The 24,212-nt window shown below is 42.1% G+C and overlaps 1 protein-coding gene across 1 annotated transcript; it reads left to right on the top strand.

Annotated features, from left to right (window-relative positions):
• Positions 1–550: 550 nt before the first annotated feature.
• On the top strand, positions 551–1,226 carry LOC102287714 (dynein light chain 1, cytoplasmic). Its single transcript, XM_005895777.3, has one exon. The coding sequence runs from the start codon at positions 667–669 to the stop codon at positions 934–936; it is 270 nt and encodes an 89-aa protein (XP_005895839.1). The 5' UTR covers positions 551–666; the 3' UTR covers positions 937–1,226.
• Positions 1,227–24,212: the final 22,986 nt, after the last annotated feature.

The raw sequence follows: 24,212 nt of genomic DNA, 5'->3' as shown, positions 1-24,212 counted from the left end.
CAGTCGTGTCTGACTCCTAGCGACCCTATGGACTGCAGCCTACCAGGCTCCTCCATCCATGGGATTTGCCAGGCAAGAGTACTGGAGTGGGGTGCCATTGCCTTATCATAGTAGCCTCAAATTGAAAGTGATTCAAACCAATAAGCAAAATATGGAACCAATCTAATACTATTCATCAACACATAGAAATGAACTTTTGATACATACTACAGCATCAATGAACCTCAAAAATATTATGCAATGTAGAAAAAGCCAGCCTCAAAAGACTACATATCACATTATTCCATTTTCATGAAATTTCTAGAAAACATAAATCTATAGAGGAAAAAAGTAGTCAGTGGTTGCTTAAGGCTGGGTATGGGAATTGACTACAGACAGGTATGAGGGAATGTTTTATATTGGTAGACATGTTCAAAGCTGGATTGTGGGGTTTGTTGCACAACTCTATAAATTCACTGAAAATTACTGAATTGTATATGTGCAATGAGTGAATTTTATGGTATGTAAATTATACCTTGACAAAGCTGTTTAAAAAATGCACATATTTCAGGCTCCTTAGATGCGCCACGGCTTCGGTAGCGACCGCCTCTCTACGCGGGTGTGAGCTTCGCCAGCCCCTCCCCCAGGAGACCGTTGCAGTCGGCCAGCCCCTGCTACTTGGTAACCATGTGTGACCGAAAGGCCGTAATCAAGAATGCCGATATGTCGGAGGAGATGCAACAGGACTCGGTGGAGTGTGCTACTCAGGCATTGGAAAAGTATAATATAGAGAAGGACATTGCGGCCCATATCAAGAAGGAGTTTGACAAGAAGTACAACCCCACCTGGCACTGCATCGTGGGGAGGAACTTCGGTAGTTATGTGACACATGAAACCAAACACTTCATCTACTTCTACCTGGGCCAAGTGGCCATTCTCCTGTTCAAATCTGGTTAAAAGCATGGACTGTGCCACACACCCAGTGATCCATCCAAAAACAAGGACTGCAGCCTAAATTCCAAATACCAGAGACTGAAGTCTTCAGCCTTGCCTAAGGGAACATCTCCATCTTTGAACCTTTGTTGTGTTTTGTACAGGGCATTCTCTGTACTAGTTTGTGGTTATAAAGCAATTAGTAAAACAGCTTACATTTGTATTTATTTTCTATTCCATACCTCTCTGCCCCATGTTTTTTCTCTTCAAAATCCATTCCTTTAAAGAAATAAATCTGTTGAAGTGTGCGTTAATTACCGTTTGTTCAAATAATCTATTGAAGATGGCCTATTACTTGATCTTGGGTAGGTTGGTGGGGGTGATTCCTTGAAGTTTTTGTGGAATGTAATAGACTAGCCTATTCAACACTCTGGAGTTTCATTCTTGTCCAGCCTGCTCCTGTTGTACATGGAAGAATACTACTCAGAAGTGCATGTTGAGAAATGCATGGCAGAGAAACTCGTACTCCTAACCTGATAAATACATTCCTTAAGTGCTCCTTCTGTGGTAACTGCTATAGACTGTTCTAGGCCTTAGGCCTCAAGAGAAGATGAATGTGTCGTATAACTCCTTTAAGTTTTCTGTGGCTGTAAAATGGAAATAAGCTGGTGAGAAAGTTGGGCTAATGAGAAATTTGTTGGGCTGTAGACATTTACCCTCCCCTGCCTTGGCCAAAGTATACTCTAGAGATTAAAGGTGGTCTTAAAGGGAAAAAGCTTTTGAGCAGCAGTCCTCCATGTGATTCTAATAAAGTCTGCAGGAATTAAAAAAAAAAAATGCACATATTTCAAAGGTCTACCACTGTAATTCAGGCCTCTGAGATGATGTAGTGCTTTGCTTTAACCTGTTAGATTCTAGATAGAAGCTTCAGAGTATTTATGGGTATACTGGAAGACAGTCTAGTCTAATAAATGCAATTGGAAACTAATTTATACCTTTTAATAAGAGTTCAATCTTTTTATAAAAGTTTTCTTTTTCTTGTTGGAGAAAGTATTTTTAAAATAATATTAAAATGCTTCTGATTTCCTAGCACACTTCAAGAATCTTAAGGGAAAAATGCTTTGGGATTTTTTAATTATTATTATTGACTACATGTGTAATAAAAGGCTGAAAAAGGAGCCCATCTGAAAGATAAGACATTCTCTCACTCTACTTCCCATTTACATGTCCTTTACTTGTTTCAACAGCATATGTCTGGTTCTTTTTCTTAAGCTTGATTTTTTAGAACTCTCTGCTTCCATTGTATTGAATCTTATTTTTGGTTGTCAGAGAATGCAATGGCACCCCACTCCAGTACTCTTGCCTGGAAAATCCCACGGACGGAGGAGCCTGGTGGGCTGCAGTCCATGGGGTCATGAAGAGTCTGACAGGACTGAGCGACTTCACTTTCACCTTTCACTTTCATGCATTGGAGAAGGAAATGGCAACCCACTCCAGTGTTCTTGCCTGGAGAATCCCAGGGATAGGGGAGCCTGGTGGGCTGCCATCTATGGGGTCACACAGAGTCGGACAGGACTGATGTGACTTAGCAGCAGCATTTTTGATTGTGAACACATTTTTTACTATTGTGTTAGGATTCTCCAGAGAAACAGATAAAGAGGATATTGTCAAGGCTGTATATTGTCACCCTGTTTATTTAACTTCTATGCAGAGTACATTATGAGAAACGCTGGTCTGGAAGAAACACAAGCTGGAATCAAGATTGCAGGAGAAATATCAATAACCTCAGATATGCAGATGACACCACCCTTATGGCAGAAAGTGAAGAGGAACTCAAAAGCATCTTGATGAAAGTGAAAGTGGAGAGTGAAAAAGTTGGCTTAAAGCTCAACATTCAGAAAACGAAGATCATGGCATCCGGTCCCATCACTTCATGGGAAATAGATGGGGAAACAGTGGAAACAGTGTCAGACTTTATTTTTCTGGGCTCCAAAATCACTGCAGATGGTGACTGCAGCCATGAAATTAAAAGACGCTTACTCCTTGGAAGGAAAGTTATGACCAATCTAGATAGCATATTCAAAAGCAGAGACATTCCTTTGCCAATAAAGGTTCGTCTAGTCAAGGCTATGGTTTTTCCTGTGGTCATGTATGGATGTGAGAGTTGGACTGTGAAGAAGGCTGAGTGCTGAAGAATTGATGCTTTTGAACTGTGGTGTTGGAGAAGACTCTTGAGAGTCCCTTGGACTGCAAGGAGATCCAACCAGTCCATTCTGAAGGAGATCAGCCCTGGGTGTTCTTTGGAAGGAATGATGCTGAAGCTGAAACTCCAGTACTTTGGCCACCTCATGTGAAGAGTTGACTCATTGGAAAAGACTCTGATGCTGGGAGGGATTGGGGGCAGGAGGAGAAGGGGATGACAGAGGATGAGATGGCAGGATGGCATCACTGACTCAATGGACATGAGTCTGAGTGAACTCCGGGAGTTGGTGATGGACAGGGAGGCCTGGCGTGCTGCGATTCATGGGGTCGAAAAGAGTTGGACACGACTGAACGACTGATCTGATCTGATATATATATATATATGTAGATATATATATATATGTAAATATATATATATAATGCAAGATACACATATGCATTTTGAGAAAAAATTGGCTCACACCATTATAGAGGTTGAGAAGTCCCATAACCTGCCGTTTTCAAGCTGGAAACCCCAGGAAAGTGGGTAGTATAATTCCAGTCTAAGTCTGAAGGTCTGAGAAGAGGGGAGCTGATGGTCTAAATTTCAATCCATGATCAGAAGAACAATGTCCCAACTCAACCAAGCCAACAATAAGGGGTGAACCCTCCCTTTCTCTCTCTCTCTGTTTTTGTTTTTTTTTTGGTTTTTAGGCCCAGATGGATTGAGTGATATCCAGACACACTGGGGATGGCAATGGGCTCCACTCAGTCTACCATTGAAGTGCTAATTCCTTCCAGAAACACTCCCACAGGCACACCCAGAAACAATGCCTCACCAGACATCTGGGCATCCTGTGACCCAGTCAAGTTGACACATAAAATGAAACTATTCATTCCAAAAACCATTTTCCACATCTTTTCTTAGGATCTGTTTCAACTGCTCTTTTCTGCTGACTTTGTGAACACATCCCCATTATCAATTTGGCCATTTTCTAGTTAGTATTCTCATTTGTAAAATTATATATACACACAATTTAGAATGTTACTTTGAAGGAAATAAATTATTTAAAGTACATAGTACTTTCTGAGCCCTCAATAAAGATTGACTTCTTTTGCCTTTTCAACAAATGTGCACTGAAGGGATGAATATTGAAGATAGACCATTCGTAATAAAATTCCTCCATGAGAATAGTATTACACATGAAAATTAGTATATTTTTAGACCTGTCTGTGAAGTCTAGTTTACAATATTGCCCTATGGCTCTCAATCTGGGCTCATATATTGCCAAGTATATGCAACAGCACATAAAATTTATGGCAACCTATTATAAATGTGGATATTTTGGAAGTGGCTATTTTTATGCATATACATCATCTAAGATTCTCAATTTTAGGTAAATAGAGCAGGGAATAAAATGCAAAATGCTCATAAACTTTTAAGTCATACATCTTCAGAAAGATTTCACAGAGAGAGGAATTTGTGGAAGTGAGGGGATTACACAGTCTCTGCCCTCTGACAGACACTTGGGCAGGAAAATCTAATCATCTCTCATCCTGCTCCTGAGCAGTATGTACAAAACGGTGCTTCAGAACCAATCTTCTAAGTTCAATACTGTTGCTATGCGACGAGAGTGCTTTGGATGTTAGTTGCACAGAGATGAGTCTACACTACTCCCATCCCTGCCCTACTGCCCCTTCACACTTTGACTTGTCTGCCTCAAACAGTGGAGGATAAACCAAATTGAGATTCCTGAGCAGGGCGAAATGGGAATTTATGGTTCTTGAGTGAAGATCTTAGGTAGCAGGAAAAGGGACTGAGGTAGAGGTCTTGCAAGATTTGGAGAGGGTTCAAGTCTTTTGCAGTTAGGGTGGAAAGTAAAGTCTTGGGGCATGGTGAACAAGATCAGGTTACTTAGCAGGTTCTTGATAAATGGTAATGACAGCTAAGGTCTTTAGCTGTAGGAATGTATCCAGGGATGATGGGTCTGCAGCTTCAAGGATGCCGTGTCATTACTGGCCATGAGGCAATAAAGGGAAAACATGCCTGAGGGAAAACTATCTCAAGGAGGATGGAATAGCTGAGTTGGTTGTTAAGAGAAGGTTTTGGAGGCACTGGAAATAAAGAGTCACATTAAGTGAACTGAAATTATTTAAATGAAAGTATCTCAGTCGTGTCTGACTCTTTGTGACCCCACGGATTATACAGTCCATGGAATTCTCTAGGCCAGAATACTGGAATGGGCAGCCTTTCCCTCCTTTAGGAGATCTTCCCAACCCAGGAATCGAACCCAGGTCTCCTGCATTTAAGGTGGATTCTTTACCGGCTGAGCCACAAGGGAAGCCCAACAATACTGAAGTGGGTAGCGTATCCCTTCTCCAGTGGATCTTCCCAATGCAGGAATCAAACTGGGGTCTCCTGCACTGCACTGTAAGAGTCGCATAGAAGGGAAATAAGTCCCTAGTCAGAGTGGATATTCATAGCAGTCATTTGTAAAGAAGAGATATCCATGTCAGGCATTTCAAAGCTGGGGACTCCCTGTATACATCCTAGGAAATTCCCTGTGACAAGATAGTGTGTGATGTGTATGAATGAGCAGTACAGTACAAAGGTCATGAGCTGGATACCAAGGACAGAAATCTGTCTCTCAGCTGCTTCTTGTTTAGTCTGTGCTTTAAAAACAAGAGGGAATGTCACATACATATTGAGATTTCCAAATTTTATTGGAAAAAAATAACAACAACAACAAAAAACAAGATCAGGAAAGACATCCACGTCCTGGCAATAATTAGCTACAGAATGTAGTCCTCAGTTTTCTAAAGCCCTTGTCATTTCCTATTGTCTCACACTCAGCTCTCTTCACTCAGGTGTGTGAATGTCCCCATCCTGGAGACTTCTTAATACCTGCCAAAGACTAAGTATCTCAGGAGGCTCTGTAGCATTCATCTGTTTATTAGAATATAGTTAGGGAATCCTTCTACTTGTCAATTTAGCTACCTGTTCTGTCTTCAGTCAGTTCAATCACTCAGTCGTGTCCAACTCTTCGTGACCCTATCAATCGCAGCACACCAACTCCCAGAGTTCACTCAAACTCATGTCCATCGAGTTGGTGATGCCATCCAGCCATCTCATCCTCTGTCGTCCCCTTCTCCTCCTGCCCCCAATCCCTCCCAGCGTCAGAGTCTTTTCCAATGCATCAACTCTTCGCATGAGGTGGCCAAAGTACTGGAGTTTCAGCTTTAGCATCATTCCTTCCAAAGAACACCCAGGGCTGATCTCCTTCAGAATGGACTGGTTGGATCTCCTTGCAGTCCAAGGGACTTTCAAGAGTCTTCTCCAACACCACAGTTCAAAAGCATCAATTCTTTGGTGCTCAGCTTTCTTCACAGTCAAATTCTCACATCCATACATGACCACTGGAAAAACCATAGCCTTGACTAGATGGACCTTTCTTATCATGTCTTATCCTTTTCTTGTCCCGTCTTATCCATTGTTAAATAAAATGAGGTATTACAAATAAAAAAACATTTATATTGGTGTCTGACAGAATAGATAATAATAACAGTAACTATTTCTAGGAAATGAAAAATGATATTGAAAAATTTCTCTCAGATTTTTTACAGATTTGGTCTGGCTAATTCTCCACACCTGAAAATACTGTTTTTCTCTCACAATCTGTTTTACTTAAAATGAATCAAATCTGCCCTTACCAGTGAGTCAACCTGAGCCCGCCGGTTCCTACTGAATTCCTCAAGTACAGTGTTGGCCCAGTCTTAGTTATTAACTGGTTTATTAATGATCTGCCAATGAGGGGCAGCCTGACAACTAATCTGAATGGTAGTAGTTCTCCTCTGGAGAATAAGATTTAAACACAAAGTGAGCTATTTTTAAATGAACCAGGACACCTCTAGCATAGACTTCAAAAGGAGAGGTTTCTTTGTTCTGTATTAAGAGAAAAAAAATGAAAACAAACTGCACAAATGTGAAACGCAGTCAGAATTGCTTGAAGCAAACATGGCCCTCAAAGATGTGGTCATCTCAGAAGATTTCTCATGGAGCTAAAAGAGCCCAGGCAGCTGACCCAATCCTTTTCTTTAGTTGAAAAAGGCGCTGAGCTGAAAACAGGGCATGTCTCTGGGGTAAGGGCACTGGCTGCGGTGACTGGTGGCTGAGGGAGGCTGGGGTCAGATTTGCTCTCACAGCCCAGGGCTCCCTCTCCATCCCAGGGATAGGTGGGTGCACAGAGAGATGTGCAGGGGGTCAGATGCTTAGATTTGTCAGACACAGTGATGGATAACCTGGTGCCCCTCTTACTTCAGCAATAGGTGGGCTTTTATTGGAGCCCTCTCTTCAGTGTTGCTCTGCACCGCTGAGCCATAACTCTGGGGAAGTGCTGTCTGCCATATTGTTGGGGGAAGCACACAGACTGAAACTGCCCACCCCGGCCTGGCACCGTAGTAACCATTTGCGTGAGTTGTTTTACAACAGGAGGTCCTGGTAAGGAACAGGGAACTAATAAGCCACCATGAACTGGAAGAGTTAAGGAAAGGTCAAAAGGAGACACCACATGTCTGACCACCTCCCAGAATCCTCCTCTCTGGCATCCATCTTGGCTGAACAAGGCGTTCTCCACCAGGAAGAACTCTGAGTCAGAATGATTGGCTAAAGACAACCCGGAAACTAATTCCATCACCATAAAACCCGAGACTGTGAGCCACGAGCCACGTGGCAGAGCAGTTCTCCTGGGTTCCCTTACCCTACTGCTCTCCACCCAGGTGCCCTTTCCCAATAAAATCTCTTGCTTTATCAGCACATGTGTCTCCTTGGACAGTTCATTTCCAAGTGTTAGACAAGAGCCTGGTTTCGGTCCCTGGAAGGGGTCCACTTTCCTGCAATAGTGTCAGTAAACAGAGGATGTTGTAGCCATCAAGGCATCTCATGACAGCCCTCCCAACAGTGAACCCCGAGGGAAGGCAGGATAGAGGCAGGATGTCCACCATCAAATCATCAGCTACTACACACACCCCCAAGGAGGAGACTCAAGATGGGAAAACACAGGATACTGGCCCCAGAGAGTTGAGGTGCACATCAAAGGAATGGTTTCAGGGGGCCCACACTCTTGTATCTTCCCATAAAAGGAAAAGCGTTAAATCCATTAACTTGAGATGTCTGGTTTTCTTTAATTAATAGTAATCTTTTGATATTGTCACTGCCTGATTTTGCTACGAAACTGTTCATATCCTGGCTTCTCCTTTAATGTCTTCGGAGTAGTCTCTCAGAGTGGTTTAAGTTCTCAGTTTTGACTGCCAAATAAAACATAATTATCAACTTTGAGGCTGTGCATTTTTTCAGTTATCAGAACAAAGTTATTAAAGCATAGAGAAATAGTCCTTGGGAAGACAGACAGAAGAATTGGGATCGTATTTCTAATAGAGGAGAGGAAAACTCAGCACTATAGTCTCTACAAAAGAGGGTAAAGATGTCAGTAAGTAGGCTATGAAGATGAGGGTTAATAAATCAAAGAATCAGGTCCCTGGTGGCTCAGACAGTAAAGAACCTGCCTGTAATGCGGGAGACCTGGGTTCGATCCCTGGGTTGGGAGAATCCCCTGGAGAAGAGCATGGCAACCCACACCAGGATTCTAGCCTGCAGAACGCCCACAGACAGAGGAACCTGGAGAACCCCCACAGAGGAGCCTGGTGGGCTACAGTCCATGTGGTGGCAAACAGTTGGGCATGACTAAGTGACTAAGCACACAAGCAATGACGGTATGGGTTAATAAACCGAAGAATTAGGTCTTTAAAACAGCAAAGAAGCCTAATGTTGCACATTCAGATCTTTCATTCAACTTATGATGAAATGGAGGCTCAGAAAAATGTCAAGTCACTGATTTGCCTAAAGGTCCTGACAAGAAATGAAAGCCCAGGACCCCTCACCCCTCACCTCCTGCTTTCTCCTTTATGAGTTAAACAAACAATTGGCCAGGAAAACAATCTCAAATACAGACCCAAAAAGATTAACAAAATTGCCCAAAGGGAATCAGTATAAGGCAAACTTCCACATTTCGCGGAACTCATCATCAAATTGTTCCTTTGATCTGAAGCTTTGGTAAAACCTAGACTTTTCCAGGCATTTAAAACCAAAAGCTACTAGTCTATCTTGCACAAGACTTCTCTGGCCAGCTGGACTTTTAGCAAAGATGCCCAAGGTCTCTCTTTAACAGATTTTGCTGAAAACCAACAAAACAAAATTTTAATAATGCTTTCTTGCTTGAGAAGATGGCGTTTATTCTGATGGGATCCTTATTATCCTTCTTTTTCTTTTTTTGGCTAGAGAGAATCCAAGCTTCCATATGTTCAGCAGTACTCAGCAGTGGCAAGGAAGCAATAACTTGTGATTTGACTTTTGTTACTGCTCCCTGTAACTTGAGTTGACAGTCCCAAGTTACCTTCATTTCCATAGTGCCTTCTGCTACTGCAAAAGCCTCTTGCTCCCAGGACAGTTCTCTGGCTCGCACCTGGGTCTTTCAGACACAGTGGCCGAGGACAAAGGCATGGTCTTCCGCATTAGGTAATGAGAACATCCTTTCAGCACCCTGGTGTGAGGGCCCCTGGCATAGAGTTACAGACCAGATATGCATCAGGATGGTGCAAAGCTGTCTTCTTTCTTTCTCTTTTCATTTCTCTTCCTGTCTCTCCCAAAATCTTCCTCAATAGTGGAACATGATCTAAATGTTTTCAGCATGCTATTAAGCTCCAAACCAGATGCAAATGACTCTTTCATTTTCTACTTGGAAACATGGCCAATTATTAAGCCACATCCCTAGGTTTGTAGTTCTGAGATCAGAGTTAACATCTCAGTAGAAGAGTGGAGAACCTACCATTTCAGCTGGCCTGGGCCCATAGGGGGAGAAGCGGAGCACATGTGCAATCCCCATCCCAGGCTTGCAGCAGGCTTGCTCACTTCATCACCAAACCCAGGGTTTCCAGGTTTCTCTAACATGTGGATAAAAATGTTTCCTGCCGTATCAGCAAACAAAGAATGATGAGCCCAGCAAGCCGTCAGCCACTACAGCTGCCCCAGTGGTAAGCCCGGAGGGGAGTAGGATGGAGACAAATGGGTTGTCTACTGTCAATCATTTCGCCTTTGCAACCACCTACAATGATGCATCCTGGTGGGGGTGGGGGGGACTCAGGATGGGAAAGAACAGGATACTGGCCCTAGGCAGCTAAGGTGCATATCAAAGGAATGATTTCAATGAGCCTAGACTCTTGCATCTTCCCATAGGAGGAAAAACTCTAAATTCATTAACTTAGATATCTAGTTTTCTTTAAATAATCTTCTGATGTTCTGAGTACCTGGTCTTTGTTGGAAAAACTCCTATATATCCTGGCTCCTCCCTTACTTCTTCAGAGCAGTCCCTCAGAGCGATCTGAGAGGATGCACCCAGGGTTTGAAGTTCTCAGAAAGTCTGCTGAGTAAAGCAAGAGCTGTCAACTTTAGGTCTTGCTTTTTTTTTTTTTAGTTGACAAACATTCTGCAACTTGTTAGCTTTCTATTATTATTGCTGCTGTTTCTCTTTATGATGATGAAGATGATTCTCTCTGTCAAAATTTCAGGTGATTTTACAAAGACTATAGGCAATTTATATTGATAAAATTTCTGTTATTTTCAAGGGAACTGATCATTGGTGGCCAATGATGACTTCTGTCCACTCTAGGCAAACCTTAAAGTTCTTACGGGGTTAATAAGTAAAAAAGCTTGTTGGTTGTTATAATGATTTAGCTAAAAATAATGGGTCAGAGTCAGGAAGCGCTCCTGGAGAAGAGAATGGGTACCCACTCCAGTGTTGCCTGGAGAATTTAATGGACAGAGGAGCCTGGTGGGCTACAGTCCATGGGGTTGCATAGAGTTGGACACAACTGAGCGAGTAACACTTTCACTTTTCACTTTCAGTGGTTCAGGATAAAGTGATTAAACCACTATCAACTACTTTCTTTCAAGGTCATTCCATTTGATCATTGTTCAAGTACATTTCTTTATTTCTTAGAGTAAAGGCACCAATGAGAGCTTTATTATTGATTAGTTGTATCAATTGGAACATTTTACTTTGTTCTTAATTTTAACAATAGAAGTTTTGAGTTGGAAGAAATTATAATTTCTCTCCAAACACATGCTGAAAGGTAATGAGACAAATTTTTCTTTTCTAATTTTAGAAGCAGAGACTGCACCATTTCTGTGGAGCTCTAAATACAAGACATGTCACCTCTTATATTTCATTCCTACTATATCAAAGTTTGTTTTTCAGAAATGCAATGTTAGTTACAGAAAAGATAATAGATTGTCTGCATTCAAAATTGAATAGCCTTAAAAGAATGTATATTTTAGTTGGGGAGATATAATGGTAACTTCTTATTATAACATATATATGCTTCATATTTTCACTTTTTTAAACAATGAAATGCATCTTATGCATTGAATATAGAATTTCTTTTTTTCCCTGAAAAGTCATTTACCTGGTGATACATCGTCCTACATTTCATGGCATCTTGCAAATGAAGACATGGTGATTATAATACCTTATGTAATACTGTAAAGCACTTTTAGTTCTACTCATTTGTTTGTATACATTTTATATGTATGTATTTCACATTCTACAGAAAAAATAGGTTTGACATCTTGTCTTCCAACACCCACTCATGTGATCAGAATTCTCCAGATAGTAAAAGGAATCATGATAGTGAAAGAGATCAGATAGTAAAAGGGATTTCAGAAAAGGACAGATGTGGAAGCACAAAGTTAAGACCCTATTAAGAAATGCATCAAATTCCCCTCAAGTTCCCCTCAGTTCCTTGAGCAAGTCACTTAACTGAAGTTGAACTCTCGTCTGTAAAACCAATATGATAAAGTAACTCTTGAAAGAGCACAAAGGACCTTTGCAATTTCTTTAAGCTCAAGCTCAATGGCAAAATGACAATACTGAAAAATATCGGTTGCTAATATTCATCTCTTATTTTAAACCAAATTTTAGTATCTGGCCCAGTGTTGATGGTTCTTCTCAGTTGTCTGTTATAATACCATTTCTACTTTCAAACTTCAGAGTTTGGTTTGATCTCTAAGGCCAGATAGAATATACAATGGATTGTTTGAAGAAGAGGAAGGATAGTAGTTCTTTTAGGACTCCTTCAGTATTTATAAGAATAATGGTGGAAAGAGGCAGTTCCAAAAGCAATTTGAAAAACCTTAAAAAGATGATGCAAGCCCAATATTTCTCCCATAAATCACACTACAAGAGTATTTGATTGACCAGAATGAGACTTGTCAATATTAGGTAGTGTTGTGATCCTGGGGAGACCGGGAAAGGGGAGAAACAGTCTTTTGTGTGGTGTCAGTTCTTTCCAATTCTGCGTTGCCATGTTTATCTAAGTCATGATGTCTGCTTTATTTAATTTTAGTCAAGCAGAGATTGCCATGTGTACAAGGCATGGCTTAATACCTGCTGACACTGCCATTCCTTATAAAAAATGGGGGTTGTTGTGTGCCTATATGGCTAATGTATTTATCTAGCTACTTATCACATTCCTATTCTATGGCCCTACTCAAATCTGTCTTTCCTTTGAGTAATCACAATGCCCCATTCAAATAAAAAATGACAATAGCCCACGTGGTATATACATGCCCCCAGTCAAACAGTTAGCATTCAAATGACTTAGAGAAAAGTATAAAGACCCTATAGTATTCAGGGCATTCATAAATTATGCCTCTGATGAATGTTTAGGGCAGGGCTTTGATATTCCACTGGTTAACAGACCTTCTAAATCTCATCCAATAAAAGGGCTCTTAAGCAGTGGCATACATGAAACATCCCAGATCACCACGGACAGAATACGCCCAAGGCCAGCAGTTATCTTGTCAGTATATCTACACTGTCCCCAGCAGTTATCTTGTCAGTATATCTACACTGTCCCATGTGTAGCCATTGGCGGAGAAGGCAGCTGAGTTTGCTCTGCATTGTGATCAATATTGTACTGTGACAGGAACAGCAGAGACTGTGTTAATTCTGTTGATGAGAAACTGGCTCAGAGCACAGGAATTCACATCAGGGATTTATCAAGATAAAAAATGGGATTCAAAATATTACCTTCCAACCTCTCCATGTCCCCAGTAAATATTTTTGTGAGTCTATGAATGCACTAGACTGAAAAAAATATATGTATTTTTTTCCTTATTCCTTGGCCTGGTCATGCTAATGGAGGATTCACTGTGCTGGGAATGGCTTTTTTTCTTTTTCAAGAATCATACCAGCTGAAAGCAGAGCAGCAATGATACAGAAAAAATACTTTATGCTGCATAGATGTTATGTCCATAAGAACTAGTTTGAAATACCTTTCCTTCAAAGTATTGAGCTATGCCACAACTGTTTTAAAGAATGATGGATGACTTGCCTCCTCCCACACCCTCCACCCCCTAAGTCCACTGGATATAATGGCCACTCCCCTGGTCACCTCTGATGAGAGAATGGGAAAGGACACAGAGCATCTCAGCAGAGCCTTTCACCTTTCAAAGCATCTGATTTTCATTTTTCCTTTGGCATTTTCCACACATATCCTTTTACAACTTGATTCATGTCTTTTTAGCTCTGAAAAAAATATTCGCTGGCTGGAATGAGAAATCAGGAATGTGGGAATTCATACATTGCGTGCATGTGTGGTTAGCAGCGTGTGTGCCATTTGTACACATCACTGGCTGGGGAAGTTAAATCATTTTTGGATGCAGTTTGTGGCAAGAGTACCCAGCGTGCCAATTCCAGGTCTTTGAAGTTACATTCTGTACAACCTGTTATTGAAACATTTCTTGCCAGCTTAAAGTAGAGGAAGTACCTACTGAAAGAGGAATATTTTCCTTTTCTTGCTATTCAAGCCACACAGGGACATTCTTTCAACTCATATGAAAAGAAAAGAAAAAAAAACCCTCCTAAATGTTTCTTTATTTTCCTTCCATCTGGTGAGGATATAATGACTTATGAATATTTTCTCTCAAATTCTCCTTTAGCCTTGCATCACTTCTAAAACAGGATCTAATAAACAGATGTGTAAATAAGAGATGGTTAATGGGCAGATAGCTTGGAGAAGGAAATGGTAACCCACTCCAGTATTCTTGTCTGGAGAATTCCATGGACAGAGAAGGCTGGTGGGCTATAGTCTACGGGGTCACAAAGAGTCGGACACGACTGAGTGACTAACACAATGAGCAGACAGAGTCAAGAGGGGAGCCCAGTTCAGGGGCAAGTGACTGACTTGTGCGGAAAAGCTGAGGAAGATTAGTCTGCCCTCTTGCTTGGAGGACTAATGGTTCAAGTCCCAGGTCCAGGGAGAGTCTCCAGGAACCCTAGCGTATCACATCTTCCCTTGACACTTTATGAATACAGATAAGAGACTGAGCACTGTGGTGTCAATGCCTTTGACAGAGTCGTCCTGAAGCTTTAGCTCATGAATCAGGGAAGAGCAATGTGGAGGAACTTCCCTGGTGGCCCAGTGGTTAAGACTCCATGCTCTCAATGCAGGGGCCCGGCTTGAATCCCTGGTCAGGGAACTAGACCCTACATGCCACAAATAAGACCTGGCACAGCCAAATGAAAAATTAACAAAATAAAATGAACTGTTTACATTAAAAAAGAAGAGTGCTCTGGGAGCACACACCGCATCATAACAGCCTTAGCCCCCAGCAGAACCTCTCCTCAGTTTCCAAGATTCATGAACTTATAGAGAGCCATTTAACTCTTCAGCCTGTAAACTCTTCCCAGTTTATAATGTGCTGAGAAGTAAAACCCCACATGATAAGAGAAATCTGACAGGCCTATCAACTCCAGCTATTTATGTCCAGGACATTTGATTTTCACCATGGATAGAGTTTTCCAACCAGCAACGTGCAGAAGGAATCACCAGCCTTGCCACAGAGAGAGGAGTTTTATCAGGTCTGCAGTTCCTGGATTTGCATAGTGACTTTCTGCTTTGCTTCTAGCTCAATTGAGAGAGATAGAGGAGAGCACACTGGCTTAAGTGAGGTTAAAATTTTTGATGCTGAGTGAGGCTGAGCTATTCCTCAGATCCACCCCCTCCCCCCAAGGCACACAGCTCTCTCTCTCTCTGGCTGCACCCTCCCAGAGACAGCGGAATATCCGCTGTCACCCGAGCCTGTACAAGACTAGGATGACCTCATGGCAGCTCAGCTAGGTGCCTTCCTTCCAGTCTGGGAAGCCGAGTCCAGAGGATACTGACCCTGTGCTCTGGGGATACAGGATGCAGGCGAGGAGTCAAATCAAGTGTGAACTAGGAGGTTGATGGGTGCAACAGACACCTACAATGTCACCGTCTCCCTCATCAGATCAAAAAGGTGCTGGTGGAGAAAACTTACCCAGGCACCACCTGCGTATCTGGCCATTTCTTGAGCAAAAGGGAAATGCTTTCTCTAAGTATCACATGTAACAGTGCTGTCAAAATGACTCCCAAGGAATGGTTGCCCTTCACTTTCTTTTAACAACCATTATCATAGTAAAATCTGTTTTGCCTTTTTTTTTTTTTTAACTCACCAACCCCATAACGCCACTGCTGCTGCTGCTGCTACTAAGTTGCGTCAGTCATGTTTGACTCTGTGCGACCCCATAGACGGCAGCCCCACAGTCTCCACAGTCCCTGGGATTCTCCGGCAAGAACACTGGAGTGGGTTGACATTTCCTTCTCCAATGCAGGAAAGTGAAAAGTGAAAGTGAAGTCACTCAGTCATGTGGGACTCTTTACGACCCCATGGACTGCAGCCTACCAGGCTCCTCCGTCCATGGGATTTTCCAGGCAAGAGTATTGGAGTGGGCTGCCATTGCCTTCTCTGCATCGGGCCACCCCAACCAGCAGTACCCTGGGATTCAGAAAGATGAGCTATCAGCTGTGAGACAGGCACAGCCTGAGGTCCATCTGGACCCTTTGTTTCCTTTGTCACTTCTGTCAGTGTAAGGAGAGCTCAGAGCATCTGGGTGCAATTTTCATTAGAGGCATCTGCGGAAGAGGTGCGGGTTCTTGTTTGCAAACCCCCTTTCAACACCCCTGAAAGTGACCAATGTATCCCCCTGCCCTGAGTCAGGAACTGGAGGTCCCATCAAAAAAAAAAAAAGTGAACAATTTGCAATAGCCCCAAGTAACGGTGGTATTTCTAGGATCCAGGTGCTATCTCTTTCTTCCAATTTGTCCACAATGGAAAATTACTGCTAACATGATAAAGTAGTTCTTATAGGAAAAATCCCACCACCTGACAGCTTTAGAGCTCCATGAGTTCCTACTCAGGTACCTAAGATGTCTTCTGATTTGGGGTTTCTGCTGACAGTGAGAGAGAAGCAGGCCATCAGACATGCCCGTTGTCTGCAGGTCTCAAAGGTAGGAGGAATGCCAGCCCTCCAGAAAAATTCCAGGTGAGGACAGAAGAAAGAGGTGAGCAGAAGAAAGATCTTGAAGTCATGTTAGCTGTTCTCTAGCAAGGTTCATGGAGAAGGCAATGGCACCCCACTCCAGTACTCTTGCCTGGAAAATCCCATGGATGGAGGAGCCTGGTAGGCTGCAGTCCATGGGGTCGCTAAGAGTCGGACACGACTGAGCAACTTCACTTTCACTTTTCTCTTTCATGCATTGGAGAAGGAAATGGCAACCCACTCCAGTATTCTTGCCTGGAGAATCCCAGGGACGGCGGAGCCTGGTGGGCTACCGTCTATGGGGTCGCTAAGAGTCAGACACGACTGAAGCGACTTAGCATAGCGTACTATAGCAAGGTTCATTAACTGAGTCTTGTGAGGGTGGGGTAAGTACAGGTTCAAGAAACATCAGCGCCAAGGAGGAGCCTCTCTGTGATGTCAAGAGAGTTGATGCCACTTAAGAGGGTGGGTTTTAGTGAACAGTGTGGTGGGGTGCAGGGGGGCAGAAATTGTATTGGCCACTTATGACAGAATGTGCTGAAGACGTTGCACTTGTCACCTTGTTTAACCCCCCTAAACGCTTTGAGAAGCTGGCACTATTGTTCTTATTCTATGGATAAGAAAAAAATGGAAGTTCAGAGAGGCTAAGTAAGTTGCCTAATACTAGGCTGATAACAGTAGTAGTGATGGGATATGAGCCTTGGAAGCAGGTTCCAAAGAATATAAAGTAGTCTACTAACCTAGTTCTTCCTACACTTTTGCTTTGAAATCCTTCTAAGGAAAGAGACAATTTGAACCCTGGCAGGGTGGCAGTAGGGGGTGCAGATGGGATTTGCAGTTTCTGGTGCTAATTTTTAAGGTCTCATGTTTTACCTTAAAAGGAATGATGATGTTGCAGTTAATCCCCTACTACATTTACTTAAAAATACAATTTCTCTTTCAAGCCTTTGTTGTTGTTGTTCAACCACTCAGTGGTGCTGACTCTTTGTGACCCCCTGAACAGCAGCACGCCAGGCTTTCCTGTCCTTCACTATCTCCTGGAATTTGTTCAAACTCATGTCCACTGAGTCAGTGATGCCATCCAATCATCTCATCCTCTTTTGTCCCCTTCTCCTCCTGCCTTCAATCTTTCAAGCCTTTAAATATATTTAACTATCCAGAAGTGAAGGCATGTTAGACCATGTTTGACTGTTTCCTGAATACAAATGGCTATTCTGAATGTACATACTTTGCAGGCACAGGTATCCAGTTTGAGAAACACCAGGATACCCAATGCTGCTCCCTTACTAGAGGTTACAGTCACAGATGACCCTATATTGAGTGTGTTATCAGAGGGATTTGTGATTTCGATAAAACGCTGGACTACACGAGGCTAAATAACTGCTAACTTTCTATGGGATTAACATAGTGTAATGATGAAGGGGGAGGTTATGAGTCAAACAGGCCTGAGATTTGAATATGGACTCTTCTCAACTTTCAGCAGCATGACTGAGGCAAGTTTCTTAACTTCTCTAAAGCTGTTTCCTAATCTGTAAAAAGATCACTGAAAAGATGCTCAACATCACTAATTATTAGAGAAATGCAAGTCAAAACTACAGTGAGGTATTACATCATACCAGTGAGAAGGGCCATCATAGAAAAACAAACAATAAATGCTGGAGAGGTTGTGGAGGAAAGGGAACCCTCCTGCACTATTGGTAAGAATATAAATTGGTACAGACACTATGGAGAATAGTATGGAGGTTCATTGAAAACTAGAAATAGAACTCCCATATAATCCTGCAATCCCACTCCAGGGAATATCTCCAGAGAAAATCATAACTCAAAAACATACATGCACTCCAATGTTCATCGCAGCACTATATATGATAGCCAGGACATAAAGCCAGCCTAAATGTCTACTTACGGAGAAATGGATCTAGACGATGTGGTACATTTATACAATGGAATATTACTCAGTCATAAAAAAGAATTAAATAATGCCATTTGCATGACCTAGATGGACCTTGAGACTGTCATACTGAGTGAAGTCAGATAGAGAAAGACGAGTATTGTATGATATTGCTTATATGTGGAATCTAAAAAAAAAAAAATGGCACAAATAAACTTATTTACAAAATAGAAATAGAGTGACAGATATAAAAAACAAACTGATGGTTACTGAGGGGGTAAGTGGAGGGTAGGGATAAATGGGGAGACTGAGATTGACATATATATACTGCTGTACATAAAATAGATAATGACCTACTAGATAGCATATTCAAAAGCAGAGACATTACTTTGCCAACAAAGGTTCGTCTAGTCAAGGCTATGGTTTTTCCTGTGGTCATGTATGGATGTGAGAGTTGGACTGTGAAGAAGGCTGAGCGCCGAAGAATTGATGCTTTTGAACTGTGGTGTTGGAGAAGACTCTTGAGAGTCCCTTGGACTGCAAGGAGATCCAACCAGTCCATTCTGAAGGAGATCAGCCCTGGGATTTCTTTGGAAGGAATGATGCTGAAGCTGAAACTCCAGTACTTTGGCCACCACATGCGAAGAGTTGACTCATTGGGAAAGACTCTGATGCTGGGAGGGATTGGGGGCAGGAGGAGAAGGGGACAACAGAGGTTGAGATGTCTGGATGGCATCACTGACTCGATGGACGTGAGTCTGGGTAAACTCTGGGAGTTGATGATGGACAGGGAGGCCTGGCGTGCTGCGATTCATGGGGTTGCAAAGAGTCGGACACGACTGAGCGACTGAACTGAACTGAACTGATAGCACAAGGACCTCTACCCAATACTCTGTAATAACCTAAATTGGAAAAGAATCTAAAAAATAATGGATATGTATATTTATATTGATTCATTCTGCTGTATAGCAGAAACACACACACATTGTAAATCAACTCTACTCCAATAAAAATTAATTTTGAAGAGTTGTACATATGTTAGGCTATGGTGAAGAAAGGAACAGAGTTCCATAGCTTTTTACCACTTTTAAGAGGATGATCATTTGAATCTCAGTCTTCAGCCTCCTGTCTCACTGATTTACAGACTATTATCACTGAGGTAAACATTCATTAAGTCAGAGGAAACAGGAATATTTGCTCATAGCTGTTTGTTTCTAAAGCCAGTTTCTTAGTGTATTTTTATGGCAAGGGGGAGAAAAGGTGTTAATATGGTTTCTAATGAAATCAGATATTTAAATGAATGACTAATGTGTTTTAGAGAGAAAAATCACCAAAAAGTCATTTTTTAAAAAGTTAATTAGACCTACCTTATCATCAGATCAGATCAGTGGCTCAGTCGTGTCCAACTCTTTGCGACCCCATGAATCGAAGCATGCCAGGCCTCCCTGTCCGTCACCAACTCCTGAAGTTCACTGAGACTCACGTCCACTGAGTCAGTGACTCCATCCAGCCATTTCATCCTCTGTCGTCCCCTTCTCCTCCTGCCCCCAATCCCTCCCAGCATCAGAGTCTTTTCCAATGAGTCAACTCTTCACATGAGGTGGCCAAATACTGGAGTTTCAGCTTCAGCATCATTCCTTCCAAAGAAATCCCAGGGCTGATCTCCTTCAGAATGGACTGGTTGGATCTCCTTGCAGTCCAAGGGACTCTCAAGAGTCTTCTCCAACACCACAGTTCAAAAGCATCAATTCTTCAGCACTCAGCCTTCTTCACAGTCCAACTCTCACATCCATACATGACCACTGGAAAAACCATAGCCTTGACTAGACGAACCTTTGTTGGCAAAGGAATGTCTCTGCTTTTGAATACGCTATCTAGGTTGGTCATAACTTTCCTTCCAAGGAGTAAGCATCTTTTAATTTCATGGCTGCAGTCACCATCTGTAGTGATTTTGGAGCCCCCCAAAATAAAGTCTGACACTGTTTCCACTGTTTCCCCGTCTATTTCCCATGAAGTGGTGGGACCGGATGCCATGATCTTCGTTTTCTGAATGTTGAGCTTTAAGCCCAATTTTTCACTCTCCACTTTCAGTTTCATCAAGAGGCTTTTGAGTTCCTCTTCACTTTCTTCCATAAGGGTGGTGTCATTTGCATATCTGAGGTTATTGATATTTCTCCCAGCAATCTTGAGTCCAGCTTGTGTTTCTTCCAGCCCAGCGTTCCTTATGATGTACTCTGCATAGAAGTTAAATAAACAGGGTGACAATATACAGTCTTGATGAACTCCTTTTCCTATTTGGAACCAGTCTGTTGTTCCATGTCCAGTTCTAACTGTTGCTTCCTGACCTGCATACAAATTTCTCAAGAGGCAGATCAGGTGGTCTGGTATTCCCATCTCTTTCAGAATTTTCCACAGTTTATTGTGATCCACACAGTCAAAGGCTTTGGCATAGTCAATAAAGCAGAAATAGATGTTTTTCTGGAACTCTCTTGCTTTTTCTATGATCCAGCAGATGTTGGCAATTTGATCTCTGGTTCTTCTGCCTTTTCTAAAACCAGCTTGAACATCTGGAAGTTCACGGTTCACATATTGCTGAAGCCTGGCTTGGAGAATTTTGAGCATTACTTTACTAGCGTGTGAGATGAGTACAATTGTGTGGTAGTTTGAGCATTCTTTGGCATTGCCTTTCTTTGTAATTGGAATGAAAACTGCCCTTTTCCAGTCCTGTGGCCACTGCTGAGTTTTCCAAATTTGCTGGCATATTGAGTGCAGCACTTTCACAGTATCATCTTTCAGGATTTGCACTAGCTCAACTGGAATTCCATCACCTCCACTAGCTTTGTTCGTAGTGATGCTTTCTAAGGCCCACTTGACTTCACATTCCAGGATGTCTGGCTCTAGGTCAGTGAGCCCACCATCGTGATTATCTGGGTCGTGAAGATCTTTTTTGTACAGTTCTTCTGTGTGTTCTTGCCATCTCTTCTTAATATCTTCTGCTTCTGTTAGGTCCATACCATTTCTGTCCTTTATCGAGTTCATCGTTGCATGAAATGTTCCTTTGGTATCTCTGATTTTCTTGAAGAGATCCTTAGTCTTTCCCATTCTGTTGTTTTCCTCTATTTCTTTGCATTGATCACTGAAGAAGGCTTTCTTATCTCTTCTTGCTATTCTTTGGAACTCTGCATTCAGATGTTTATATCTTTCCTTTTCTCCTTTGCTTTTCACTTCTCTTCTTTTCACAGATATTTGTAAGGCCTCCCCAGACAGCCATTTTGCTTTTTTGCATTTCTTTTCTATGGGAATGGTCTTGATCCCTGTCTCTTGTACAATATCACGAACCTCATTCCATAGTTCATCAGGCACTCTATCTATCAGATCTAGGCCCTTAAATCTATTTCTCACTTCCACTGTATAATCATAAGGGATTTGATTTAGGTCATACCTGAATGGTCTAGTGGTTTTCCCTACTTTCTTCAGTTTAAGTCTGAACCTTATCATAAGGGGTGTTATAAGCATTGAATTAAGAGTACAGACAGTTTTAGCTCAGAGATGGGCATGCATCATGTATTCATAAATGGTACTGCTGCTATTATTACCCAGGGGGCTCTGGCACCTGTGGAAATGGCCCCCACCCCAGCAATGGGGTTGCACAGAATCGGACACGACTGAAGTGACTTAGCAGCAGCAGCAATCTCCTTACATCTCCCCTCCCGGTGCACTCTGCCCCCTCTGCTTTGTCCCAGCAATAGAAGGTGACTGGAGCTCCTCCCGGCAGAAGATGATGTGTTGATGCTGTGCCATTTCCTCTGCAGCCAATACAATGTTTGGGCTCTCGATTTCCTGTCTGTGGTTTCCCACACCCTTGGAGGAATAGTCTTTCTTACTAAGGCATCCCTTCCTCCCTCTCAGGGCTCTGCGGTGCCTGGTGATACGTATGTGGTTTTGGCTGCAGCAAAGGTGCTCACCAGGAGTTTTCTCCTTAGTCCTTACTATACAGCAGCACATGTAGTAACAGTTTGGCCTTCTTATGTTTGTGGCAATAATAAGAACAAGTGATAAAATATGATAAGGAAATCTGGATTGTATACAGAGAAAGAGAAAAACCAATGAGGAAAGTACACTTTTTTTTTTTTTTAAACCAGTCAGACACTGTAAGTGTATTTTTAGACTCACCAGTCTTTTGTAATGCATAGAAATTTAGAGTCAGGAAGGGCCTGTCTTCTAGGACTAGCCAAGGCAGAATCCGTCAGCTGTACACAGTACGGTTTCGACAGCTGTGTTCTGTCACCAGCCGTGACTACAAGCAGGCTTCCTGCCTGGGCCACCTCAAGAACTCCCCACATGTTTCTGAGCCTTCGTGTCTTTATCACTGTTATTCTTGTTTCAAAAGAAAAAAAAAAAAAAGAAAGAAACCAAAAATCTTACTTTTGCTTTCTGTGTGAAAGAACACTTCAACAGGCAAAATGTATGAATAGTCAGATCCTTGTCCGAAATGAACAAAAGGTGAGACACTCTTGAATAAAACAAGAGGCTGAACATCTCTGACTAAAACAGTCCAAATTAGGAGTCTCACAATGACTTCGTAGGAGGAGCCGATCGATTGCAAGGTAAACAGACCCTTGTTGAGAAAACAAGCCGGCGAGTTACTGTTGCATCATTTTTGTTTGTTTGTTTTTGCTGACCAGTTTGATTCCCACAACTACAGCTGCTGTGTAGTGAAATGGTTCAAAAAAGACCTTTCTGACGGAAGTTCCTGAAGAGAATTAATGGAGGAATGACAAAAATACTAGTGAATGGAGTTCCTTATCTTGGATCATGGAATATTTCCTCTCGGTGGAAATCAGCTTGTTCTGCCAAGAGAACCTGAGGGAGTGATTGGGAGGTTTTGCCTGTTACGTAAGGGAGTTTATTTTGGGAGGTTTGGGTACGGTGTGCCGCTGCCTTTAATCACATCTGCTCTACTTCCTAATGGCCGCTTCATCCCCAGGCTGTGTGGAGCACGGCCTACACTAGTGGCGGGTGAGGGGTCATTAGTGAGCGGTGAGGCTCCAGAGTGAGCGAGATACTTGCACGAAGCTGCAGTACTCTGCTCAGAAACAAACTACTGGTTTGGAATCATAAAGACAGCTGTGGTAAAAATGTATGGCATTTGGATTCCCGTTCACAAAGGTATCCGAAGGCCCCTTACCTTACTCAGTTTTTCTTTCTGGGTGAAATTCTCTGTATTTTCTACTTCATTCAGTTAAAATAAGTAACAACTAATCTTTCTTAAATGAATTTGTGATGCAAATTTTGTATGCTTCAAATTTGAAACCCCAGATAGTATGGTTTTGTGTTTGAGACGTGCATATATCTACTAGGCTTTTCTCACCCTCTCAGCGCAGACTCCTTTCTCCTTTCTATGGCTCTGTTCTGAATGTATTCCTTCCAATGTGTTTGGTGTGCTCTCTCAATGTTCCTCTTTCAGTTGGCTTGACAACTCTTCAAGCATAATTTTCAAAATGGTAAACAACATGATTCTCAGGGTCATATAAAACAAACACACAAGGATTCTAATTAACTCATCAATTAATTGAGGAGTCTATAAGACATTAAAACCAGCCCAAAGAGCACTTGAAATACTACCCTATTGTCAATTTAGAAAAGAAATATCAGGATAAGCTGTCGGGGTTGCATACAACACTGGTTTGGTGGTTTGGTGTTCAACAGGCTGCTAACATTAATAGCCCATTCACTCTAGTCAGAAATTAGTTGCCTTTCCTGGGTAAAAA

The sequence above is a fragment of the Bos mutus genome, chromosome 20 (assembly GCF_027580195.1).
Source record: "Bos mutus isolate GX-2022 chromosome 20, NWIPB_WYAK_1.1, whole genome shotgun sequence".
In the NCBI taxonomy this organism is placed as follows: domain Eukaryota; kingdom Metazoa; phylum Chordata; class Mammalia; order Artiodactyla; family Bovidae; genus Bos; species Bos mutus.
This window is presented reverse-complemented; position numbering and strand designations above follow the sequence as displayed.